The sequence below is a fragment of the Orbicella franksi genome, chromosome 9 (assembly GCF_964199315.1).
Source record: "Orbicella franksi chromosome 9, jaOrbFran1.1, whole genome shotgun sequence".
Lineage (NCBI taxonomy): Eukaryota > Metazoa > Cnidaria > Anthozoa > Scleractinia > Merulinidae > Orbicella > Orbicella franksi.
Window position 1 is genome coordinate 11,766,910 of NC_138153.1, and position 11,971 is coordinate 11,778,880.

The window sequence follows — 11,971 nt, forward strand, 5'->3', positions numbered from 1 at the left end:
CTCGAATTGACAAATTATGGTCAATGACAATAAGATAGGCAGCAAGAGATAAAAAGTGGCTGAAATGAATTTTTCCCCCTCTTGTTTGACATGCACAGCAAAAATGAAAAATGTTTAGGGCTCTTGCGAGAATTTCATTTGTTTCGCCGGAAGTATAATTTTTATCTTTGCAAGTAAAATTGCTTTCGGTTGTTATGTTTCTGTTCATTCTCATCACATCCGGTTCAGGATGCTCATGAAAATTCATCACATTATTTAAAATTCTGTCCATTTTCTCCCAAATTATCCCCAACCAAATGTGTATACCGTTTATTAAAATGAATTTTAAGGCGAGACTGCCCAACTCGATAACATATTCTGCTCTGAAAACAGATAGCCTCGCCCGCGTTTCATTGATATTCATGACGTTTGTCAAGGTGTTAAGAGTCTGAAGCCAAGATTAGATGATCGAGAATATTACGAACCTAATCAGAGAAAAAAGTAAAAGAAATAATAACATTGCTGTAGTGAAAAATGGGTTTCACGCTGAACCTTGCTGCAAAAAAAAAAAAAAGGAAAAAAAATCGAATTGTTAATCTACAGACCAACCGCAGTCAATTTTTTTTTCCTTTCAAGCAGGTGTTTCCTAAGCCTTGGATTCGCCAACCTAAGTGATTTGTAAACATATAACATCGCTTTTTCAAGTGCCACTATCACCAATCTACCATATTAGCATGCGTGAATGACAGAACCTGAACGATAAAGCGAATGGTATTACCTTATATAGAAAGTTAATTTTGGTTTCCTCAAGAGCACGTTTCTTTTTTTATGAGACATAAGGAAACGGAAAGTTATTCTTGCAGTGGCTTCATCCCTGTATTATGGTCATTCCACCTGCGGAAGTCAATATGTTTAGCGAAGCAGGAAACTTGACTGACTCTTGCTCTCCTAATTTATCACACGACTGGCGTGTAATATTTATCTTTCTTAATGCTGTTTCCAGTGTGATTGCTCTCGGCGGAAACTCGATCATTTTGTTATCTATATACAAGGTGCGTTCCTTGAGATTAAGGGCTTCTAACATCTTCATCGCCTCCCTGGCAACTTCTGATGCCTTGGTTGGTCTGCTGGTGTACCCAACGTACATCGCATTAACTGTAGAGAACTTGTGGTTCCAATCAAATGTTGTCTACAAAATGGAGAACTTTCTGTGGATTCAAAGTTTAGTCACATCAACATTTACTCTGTGTGCGATTAGCATCGACAGGCTCATCGCCGTTATACTGGCTATCCGGTACAGACAGCTTGTGACCAAAAGACGCAGTTGGTGCGTTGTCGCCTTCATTTGGATCACTTCCTTGGCGTTCGCCTGTTCCGCGCTGTTCGTTCACGCTCATGACAATGCCTCCATATTGTGGATCGTGTGTCTTGCCTTGACTTTCGTTCTACCCTTTGCTATCATTATCTACTGTTACGCTCACATATTTCGATCAGCTAATGAACAAAAAACCAAGATCTGCTGCTTGAATCCCGCTGAAGCAGCCGAGATGCTGCGGAATAGTAAGGCCGCATGGACGGCAGCGATTGTCATAGGTATATTTTTCGTTACATTTTTTCCAAACGTCGTCTTTTCTTGTATTGATGTGGCGACCAAGGCTTATTGTGGCAAGACTCAGGTGTACCGCCACTGGTTATGGGGGATTTTCTTGGCCTTCAGTAGCGCAGCTTGGAATCCTTTCGTATATGCAGCCAGGATTAGAGAATTCAGGCATGCATTCAAAAAACTTTTACTTTTTCGCTGATAGTGTTCCTCCATATAAAAGTAGTGACTTGTTTCAAAAATAAATTAATTAGAACTAACAAAAAGCGCGTTCGCTTTTGAAATCACTTAACTGTTTGAAGAAAAATACAATATAAAGCTGTTTAATTCTCTCATTTTACCTTATTTGAATAATGGGAACTACATGTAGGTTCACCTTCAAGAACCTGTCATCGAAAACAAACGATAAGTAGTGGAAATGCGTAAAGTTTCAAGCAACTTGGTCAACATACTACGCTCTAAATATGTAGCCACGAAGAGACAGTCTACCGTGAGAAAATTGTATGGCCACGATTCAGGAAAAAACCCTTCAAGTCATTAAGTAAAATGTGTCTACATAACAATCCGGTCGAACCCTTAATAAGATAGAGTTTTGATTATTTTTAACATTATAACAAGTATTATTTTCAACTGACAATTTTCTGGTAATAAATTATGACTTTTCGGGTGTCTCAAATTTGCTTTCAAGTCTCAATTTCACCGTTTTGTTTATTCGCCTCACATATCCACTTCACAGCACGGTTTCTTTCATTTTCAATGTCCTCAACGAAATAGCTTGTATTATAAGCATTATTCTAAGAATCACTCCATATAACATCTCAATCTATTTTGAGGGACTGCCACACTGCGATTTAGTGTAACCAGTAAAACAGGATGGTTCGGAAAAAATTAAAAAAGGACATCAGTGTGGCGCCGGGGGGGGGGGGGGGAGGAAGGGAGGGAGGGGACACGGTAGGTCAGAGCCTCCCGCTTCCCGTATCCTGGTCTCCTGCTTCCTGTACCTTTATTTCCCAGTCCGTTTTGCTCCACTCCCCTATAGATAAAGAGACTCAAAATACATCCTTGTCATTTAGCTGCGCTTTCCTTTTCCTTTCCTTTCCCTTTTTTTCCCCTTTGTTTTCTGCCTTGCTCCTCTTACTTACGTCTTTTGACAGCTTAAGTGACAACATTTCATGATCTATTTTACCAGAAGTAACCCTCCGTTTTTTAGCCTAAGGGCGAATTTTCGTTTTTCCGTCGGCCCAGAAGTCTCAGAATAACCTAAATGTAAGTCAAATGGATATTTTGGGTTCTTGTGTTTGAAAGTATGTGGTATTTTCACAGAGATGATACGATTAAGTAATAAAGCAAGTACAGTCTAGTTATAAATCGAGAGTGAATGATCTTGTTTCAGTATAAATTAAATCTACTAGTCGTTAAAAACTTTATCTAAATCCTCTCCACGGGCACTTCGAAAACGCAAAGAAGTGGCCGCCAGTTTGCTAACAAGCCCTCATTGCTACGTTACGCAGTATCTCTAACGGAATAGTGATTAGCATAGCCAATCAGAGAACGCAATTCGTGATAGAATTAGAACGCTTCTAGATTTATACGAAAACTCGAGAGAAACAGAACTAGCACGAGCTGTTGACGCAAAGAAAATTTATATTTTGATGAACTATACAAGGCTTCTTTTTCTTGTCCAACAGAATTAGAAAACATGTTATCCGTGTTCCTATCGAGTTTTAGTAGCATTCTACCAGTATACTAATGCAAATGCAGTTATCTTATTGGCTGAGCCATTGCACACTATCAGCCATTAGTGTGCAGTGGCTTTGTGAATTTAAAAAAAAAAACATTTTTTTGAAAGCGCGTACACAACTACAAATGTCACATTGAAAATTCAGTCTGCGCAAATGTTCTTAAGCGCGAAGTCTAATACTAAGACTACAAATAATAGGAATCGTTTTTGAAGCAAATTTCAGTCAGAATTCTACTAAAATAATTAAATTATGAGCTCGAGATTTCCATTTAAACAATAGAGTGTTTCTGTCGAGGAACTATCGGCTGATAGTTGCCCCGAGGAAATTTGTTGTTAAAACAAATATTTGCCCGAGAAGCGAAGCTTCGAGGGCAAATATGCTAGTTTTAAGAACATCAAATTTCCAAGGGGCAACTATCAGACCGATAGTTCCGAGACATAAACACTCTGTTGTCTTTATTGTTCACCACTTAATTTTCTTCCGCACGCCAGTTCAAAAATCATATTGAATTATTTTCAACTTTTTTAGATGAAAGCCGTGACAGCCAAATGTAAAATTTGAAAAAGAAAACAAATAAAATCCCTCTTAATACAAATTCAATTGTTTATTTTCTATAAGCCCGCTTGTTTACAGAAATATTTTCACGGACGAGCACTATCCATCCGGGTATTTTCCGCGGACGGGCACTATGGGCTGATAGTGTCTCTCCGCGGATGAACACTATCGCGTCACGTGATCAATTTAAACCAATCAGAATCGGAGAAAATTTGGTGGTGAACTATAAGAGGCGATAGTCGATTTGGCCTTCGGCTTCATCAATTATCGCCTCATAGAAATCGCAAGCTCATAATCTAATTGTTACATAGAAACACTCGTGGAACTTTGGGAGAACTCGAAAAAGCTGTGGAAACACTCGCCTATCGGATCGTGTTCCCACAGCATTTCTCGTTCTTCCGAACTTCCACTCGTGTTTCTATAACTCGGTAGAAACACGGTACATGTTTTCAATTTCTTGACTATTACTATTATTATTAGGGGTGGGTAGGACGGCCTCAAGGTGGCCAGATTTCGAGGGTCCGATGGTGACTGGATACTCCCTAATATGTTTTGCGTCACTGCTCAACAGAGCTCTCTAGTTTCGTTGTTCGAAAAAAGGTCAAATGATCGTAATATTTTCGCGTACACATGAATAGCATTAGATGTCTAGAAACATGAGGGACCACTTCTCCAGAGAACTTCCAGTGCTCTGAAATTTATATACCAAGCTCAGTTGTATAGCTTCCGTTTGATTAGGGAAGGTAAGAGAAAGGTTACACAAGCATCGTTTAATTACGTGTATGATACCCCACAAATGTAAAGCAAGTTTCCCACTCAGAATTCTACTTTGGTCACGGTTCTCTGATTAATCATTTTGTATTCTTATTATTATTCTTATCAACCTGAACATGCTCCTTGTACTTCAAGTCGAAAAACACTTTTCCTGCGACACTTGGCGTTGAGCCGGAACTTCCTGATCATGCAAGGTGATACACCAATTACTGTCATATTGTATAGCTCGAGTTTTTTTTTGTTTTTTTTTTGTTTTTTTTTGTTTTACTTGCTTTACACGTAAATAATATAATGTCATACTTAACGAATCCTACGTCGTTTAAGTCTTTGACTGCAGGGCGTGCATTACTAAATTTGCACAGCGTTACCACTTTCGATCACAAGACAGCTGTGTAACCACCCTTTCAATCCATTTTCTTGTTACAATATCAAAACAATGTAAAGGAGCCCTCAATGAAACAAAGATGTTGATTCACTACAACAAATAAATGTAGTCATCATGTACATTTGTACATGCACACACATGTAATTTTGTATACCGAGAATGTACAACCACATTCATAAAACCAAGGGTATTTTTTTCCTCAACAAGCAATGTACTGTACATGTAATTTGAAGTGACTTCACGCACGAAATTACGGACTTGTTTCATTTTTGTACATGTATATCACAGTCCAATGCGACAAGGTCTTTTTTGGTAAATTGTTCCCGTTCCATTGAAGCAAATGCTACGTTTCTGATTCACCAGTGGTCTGTTTTTGTTGTACATTTTCCTTTTCCTGAATTCTCAACTCCTCGTCTAGTCGTTCTTTTGCTCTCACAACCTATGGCCAACACAAAAATATGTGATAATCAATACTGTGAGAGGACAACAAGAACAAGTCTAAAACAAGGTACATGTGTACAAACATGTAGATCTATGTACACTGTACGCCAATCATACATGTAAAGCACAAGTCTATATACTGCAAATTATGAACAATTGAGGTTCAGAAAAAAAAAGCCTAACATTCTGTCAAGTTGCCTTAATGTACATGTGAGATATAGACAAGGCAAAAAAAAAAGGACCAAAAAGCATAAACAGCAATTTTCTTAAACAAAAACCAAACACTGTGATACAAAGTACACCCGTAACAACCATGCTAAAAACTGTTCCGACAGTAATTTTGTATTGTCCTAAGTGACCACATGTAAACATGCATGTCTCAGGAGTGGAGAATTTTTCCCTATCCAAGACAACTGTGTTGAAACATAAAGTGCAAAATGTAGTCTTACCTTTGACTGTAGGTAAAATGACCCTCCAGCTTTCTTTTCATTGATTTTGAAGAGGTGATCATAGTTCTGACACAGGCAAACAAAGCACTTGTAAGACAACAGATATCTAGTACATGTAAAACAATGGGCAAATTGCATAGGAAAATGTGCAAAAAAAATGACATCATGACCGTAAATACTAACAAAATAAGTGCCAGCACCCCCATTCTCCCTTTCAATATTGGAAAATGATAAAATGCAAACTTCCAACCCTTGTGACAAAGATTGTAGCCATGCTCACTCTTTCAAACTGTAGACATAAATTTTTATCAAACATGTTTAAGACGAAATGCGATAGAAAATCAAGCAATTTCAGTTTTTAATGGATATGAACTTTGTACCAGAATAGCTCTATGGATAATATGGTCCTTTTTGCATTTTCTAAAAGCTAAAGATATAAACAGTTGCCTGAAATAACACCAAAATCGATTTCCGACAGAAACTCAATAAAATAAATGTCAAAGTTCAGAGAAATTGTGAGAACACAGGCAAAATTTCATTATCAGTTTTATTTCACCAACTGGTACTCTCAAGTGTTTCATATGAACTTCAAAATTTGGTTTCCACATTTGGTGTGGTTAGAAAAGATTTCTTTTGAGAAGATAGTTAAAGCAGTCCCACAGAAGTTTGCAACACAATATATAATAACCTCTGAAGAAATTTTGTCAGCTTATAAAAGTATTTAAGCTTGTGGTGGATTCCTTCTTAACTTTCATTATCCACCTGCAATGAATATCGTACAAATAATGCACAAAACAAGTACAAAACTAATATGCATGTATATGAGTTTGTTATCTGTAGAATAGAAAAGCTGTTTGACAGGTCACCTAACATCACACAAAAGTGTTTCACTTTACCCTCTTTTGCTGATAAGTTTAGTTTATTGACTACAGCAGTTAGATAATAAATCTTTTGTTACTGTAGATGTTTTGCTGTGTAGTATTGCTTAATATTTTTACTTGCTGTTGGCCGACTCAAAAAAAAAAACAGTGATACTACACACCAAGACAACTTAGAAAATGATAATTTAAAAAAAAAAAACCAAAAACTAGAAAATAATTCTTTTTACTTTAGGAATAGCCGCTATAGCAACATAATAAGAAATTGCAGTTGTCAGACTACATGCACATAGCTAGCCTCCTCCTCTTGGAATGTCAGAATACATATGGCTGGGAGGTTGATATTTTTCAAGAGTCCCCTGTTTGTCCACATCAAAAATGCCGTTCAGTTGCTCAGACTATACCTGCACTGCAGATCAACATGTACACTCCACACTAAATACTGCATTAAGTGTACATGGAATACTGCATTACCGTCTTAAGCCCTGTCACTAGCTACCAGCCTGACAACTTTTAAAATCTACAAGCCCAAGGGATATATCATTATCTAGTCTGCACAATTTTTTCATTTCTTTTTTGTCTCGTTCTCCAGGCTTATTGTAGATATCATTCTGAAGTTGTTAACCAGTTAAAATCAGTACAGTAATAGCCCACGTATAAGAACCTGGGTTTTAAGAACCTGTTAGGCTAAAATTTTCATTTTAAGCCCCCTCCACATAAGAACCTATTAAAGCTAACATTTTAAGTTAGGTGCTTATCAGTGGGGCTGCTGTAAAAGTGTATAGGTAGAAAATACTGAATTAAGATCATCATCTATTTTAAAGTAACTTGACATAACTTTATTTTTTCTTTCGAGCTTAAGTACCATGTTGTATGTCTATTGTGTTTGCCATCCAAATAATTCCCCAAGTATTTGCAAGTACTGTACTCTACTACAGTATCAGAGAAAGCTTTCTGACCATCTCCAACTCTGTGAGAATCACAAAATATTAAATGTAAAATATCAAAATATATCCCAATGAAATAAAAAACTGCAAAATATCAAAACAAAGTAAGCTCCCAATGGGCAATGCCTCAGCTTCTCAACATGAGTTTCTTTGTTATGTTTTGTTAAGGACATATACTGTACCTGCACCGAACTGCCTATAGGCATTGCTCTATGGTACAAATAAATGATTTATACTGTATTATGAGATGATATTTCTAATATATATAGCGTATTCAGATGAAATTCATATGAAAATATAAGAACCTGTTTTAAGAACCTTGGTAGCCTAAATATGCTTTAAGTACCATTTATATAAGAACCTGTTTAGGCTAAACTGAAAAATTCAGGTTCTTATACGTGGGCTATTACTGTAATCCAAGGATCTGAATACACTGTACCTCAGTCTATACCTTCCACTGATCACTGTCTCCCAGTCTTTTAGTACAATCATTTAAATATTAATTATATATACATGTCTGTTGTTTTCCTTTTCCTTGCTTCCTTTGATTGATTCTTTCTGTTTTCATTCAGTGACCTCTGATAGAGTAATCCTTTCAATTATTTTGTTTTCAAGGCTAGATTTGATAGGATGTGAACCTTTCATGTAAATTCAGTTACCTTTTGAATAAGTTCTGGGTCCACATCTTGAACATTGAGGATTTGCTTTGCCTCCTGTTGAGATAACACAAATCACTACAACACTCAACTGATATGATCGGGCCAGTAATGTTTGAAGCTCCTTGTTGTAATATAAGTTGGCTTTTGACGGTGATTTTTCACGCAGACTGTAGCGCAAACAATATCATAATCACTCTGAAAAGCCCCGTGGGGACAAGCCAATAAAGTATGTATGTATGTATATGGCAAAATGTCTGGATAACAACATTTAAGCTTACTAGTAAGTTCTCCACACAGATTGTTACACAATTTGTGCTTTGTGAACAATGTATGCCTGCGACATAATTCACTATTTGCAGCCCCTCACCCAGTGACATTTTTGCCAAAGACATTACTTTTTAAAATTCCCTGACATTTCTCTGACACAAATACAATTTCTCTGATCAAATAAATACAAAATGTCAGATATAGCAGAGACTTCTCGTGTGAACTTAAATTCATCCTTTCTACTCATTCATTACTCTAAGACTAAAACGTTTTCAGCAAAATTCCCTTCTTCATTAAGGAAAAATATTGTTGAGATCACAGAATACTTCTTCCAGCCTTCAAAGGTATTAAATCAGCCGTGTTAAATTATTTCGATTCTCCCGAATTTTATTCAAATTGTCAATTTTCCTCAACTCAAAATAAAATTCCCTCAATTTCCCTACCTTGAAGAAGTGTTTTTTTTTTTTCCCCTGACCATTTCCTGACCTGTGGCAACCCTGCATGCATGTACATGTACATGTCTTCATTTTCCACATATAAAACTGTATTTAATGTCTAAAGGCTTTGGAAAACTATTATAATTTTGACTGCAAACAGTGACATACATGTATTGTGCTCTGGAAAGGGTCACTCTGGATTTAGTGATCCAAGTGGTACACAAAATTTCACTTCAACGAACCTGTAGACTCACTCCCATAACACTGTTTGTTGCTGCTCTTTTAGCCCCTTCTTGGGCTCCACTGGAAGCTCTCTGAGTAGCTGCTCCACCTAGCGAGGATAAAAAAAGAGGTTCAGCGTCAAAATTATTCAGGTGAAAACATGTGTAGACTTGGCAATTTTGGGCTAAAGAGGGTCAAATCCAGAATTGTATATACACTGTGCAGTGTGTGCTGTACAGGTCAAATTCCTTTTAGGCTACAATAGGACAATCACATGACTTTTGGAGGGCATATAGTTTATTTGTGGCCTGAGTAGCATCATTTGCGCCCAAGCGCGAAGCGCAAGGGTGCAAATGATGCTACGAGGGACACAAATAAACTATATGACCGACAAAAGTCATGCGATTATCATTATTATCAATACACAAGGCCAAATCGTACAAATTCATTTAATAAGAAAAAAATGTTTAACAGATGTGTAGCATGAAACTATGATATGAAAAGTTGTTGCCACAATACGATCAGCTAAACAAGAGCCAAATAAAATTCCTTTCTGTTTACAATAAAAGTCAAATATTATCTAGTTTTAAAAAGATTAATGACAATGATTAGCAAAAATCAAATGACTGCCTTCTAAGCTCCCGCCATTCCTCTCTGCCGCGGCGAACAAAATGAAATTACAACGAAAACCAAATAAACTCAACTCACTTCTCCGCATCTTTCCAAACGCCATCCGTGTTCTGCCCTTCCATGAGGTATCGATTAAATTTCTACCTGTCTCCTGACTGAATAGATGATTTGTGTTCTGGTTTCGCCTCGTTTTCTTTCGTAAATAGCTTGGCCTTCGCTTCAAACATTTTGTTGGTAGACATGAATCCGCTGTTTTGCAAAATGTCTATGTTTCGGCGTGAGTGGAGCACAGGTTAGATGGCGATGAATGGTCACTCTAATTCCAGTCAATGCACTTGGAGTAATGCTTAGCCTTTCTCTGTTTTCACTTCAGCGAAGAACTTTCGCAGAATCTCACTCGAGTCCGTTGACTTACTGTTTTGAGATCCACTGTAATTTTTCTTTTCTTGCACCATTTCTCGAACTTTTTTACTCCCCACTCAGTTGCTCTCTTGGTGTTTTTCGCTTGAGCTTTTTGCTCAATCTCATCCAGTTGCTCATTGTCTAAGTCCGAGTTTTGACTAGAAAAAAGCTGAAAATTTGGGAGTTCTTCCATTTTAAAATGAAATTTCCAAACGGCAAACGTTCACTACGCAAGCTGTTCGCACCTGAATGGTTTTCCCGCGTCAATAAACGTAACCTGATTGGTTAATATTCATCGGATGATGAACCGAGAACCAATCAGCTGCAGGGCCGTTAATACATTAACGGCCCGCTAGGAGTCATTTGCGGCCCGCAAAGCGCGTGTTTTCAAGAGGGCGGTTTTCAATTTGGCCGCGTATATTGATAATAATGTAAGTTATTTCCAACCTGCATAATCCCAGTCAAAATGTCAACTAGAGATAAATTCTCTTGAAGTATGAATTCTGACTCTCTCTCCCACCCCTCGCCCAGCAAAGCACTGTTGGAACCCTGGGCTTACAGCTGTGCAACGTTGGTACAATAGTCTGAGAACTGATATGGGAGAAGGGGAGGAGTAAAGACACTATTTGATAGCCAAGAGACAGAGTATGGCATCAACCAAAAAAACTGACTACTATAGATGAATTTATAATTAAATCAATAAAAGTTGAACAAAGTTGACCTTACACAGAGAAAAACCCTACTGATTAAGCACCATACATCTACATGGGTATTTCAGTTTCTTTTAAAGTCAACATGTAAAGCTAACTTTAGTAAATATGATCTTGACACATGGAAAGTACAGTGTACATGTAATACATGTTCCCATGTATAAATCAAATATAATGCATCAAGTCTCCTGCATCCTTGACAATGTAGCGATTAATGCAAGAGGCAAAAAAAATAGCCCTGATCCCGTTTACTACTTGAAGGGTTAAATATACTCAACAAGGTAAGTTCAAGTAAACTGATTGCATCACTCACTTTGAAACTCTTGACGCAGCGCTTTTGCAAATGCTCTTCCGATAACTTGGCCACCAAGAATTATAATCTGGGCTATGAATCTCGCCTATAAAGGAAATTTATGTTCCGTTACAGGTGCTAAAAGGCATTGAAACTCCTTGGAGAACGAAACCACTCACCATTTTTCAGAAATATTGACCACACTATCCTAGACACGTTTCTTCCGACATCTTTTTTACGCAACTTAGTCCCCAGATCATCACGCGCAGAGGGTATAGTTCCCAGTCTTTCTCTCGTCGATGTTGTTTTACTACGTTATGTAACACAGCGTGGACTATAGTCTTGTCGATTTCGAGTTTTTTTGTTGGTATGCAGTTTGGTTTTAACTTCGGACCACTTCTCTCATTTATTCATATTTCATTGATCAGGGCCAAGTTGTTCAAAGCCCGAGTAAGCTAACCCAGAATAAGCGAAAATTTTGATTTCAGTTTTGTAACCTTTCAGGGTGAAGGTTTTGTTTAAATTGTTCGGTCCTTTGAACAGTTCTGGGTTTGCCGAATAATCTCAAACTACACGAAACATGAGCAGTGAAAAATATAACT

General features: G+C 37.4%; 2 protein-coding genes across 2 annotated transcripts; one reads left to right on the forward strand and one right to left on the reverse strand.

The window, feature by feature from the left end:
• The first annotated feature begins 561 nt into the window (after positions 1 to 561).
• Positions 562 to 2,485, forward strand: LOC145497059 (trace amine-associated receptor 7e-like). Its single transcript, XM_081476854.1, has one exon. The coding sequence runs from the start codon at positions 861 to 863 to the stop codon at positions 1,779 to 1,781; it is 921 nt and encodes a 306-aa protein (XP_081332980.1). The 5' UTR covers positions 562 to 860; the 3' UTR covers positions 1,782 to 2,485.
• Positions 2,486 to 2,508: 23 nt separating this feature from the next.
• Positions 2,509 to 11,761, reverse strand: LOC145497060 (mitochondrial import inner membrane translocase subunit TIM16-like). Its single transcript, XM_081476855.1, has 6 exons — positions 11,549 to 11,761; positions 11,391 to 11,475; positions 9,356 to 9,444; positions 8,410 to 8,463; positions 5,926 to 5,991; positions 2,509 to 5,474 (listed from the first exon to the last, which is right to left on the reverse strand). The coding sequence occupies exons 1-6, from the start codon at positions 11,549 to 11,551 to the stop codon at positions 5,379 to 5,381; spliced, it is 393 nt and encodes a 130-aa protein (XP_081332981.1). The 5' UTR covers positions 11,552 to 11,761; the 3' UTR covers positions 2,509 to 5,378.
• Positions 11,762 to 11,971: the final 210 nt, after the last annotated feature.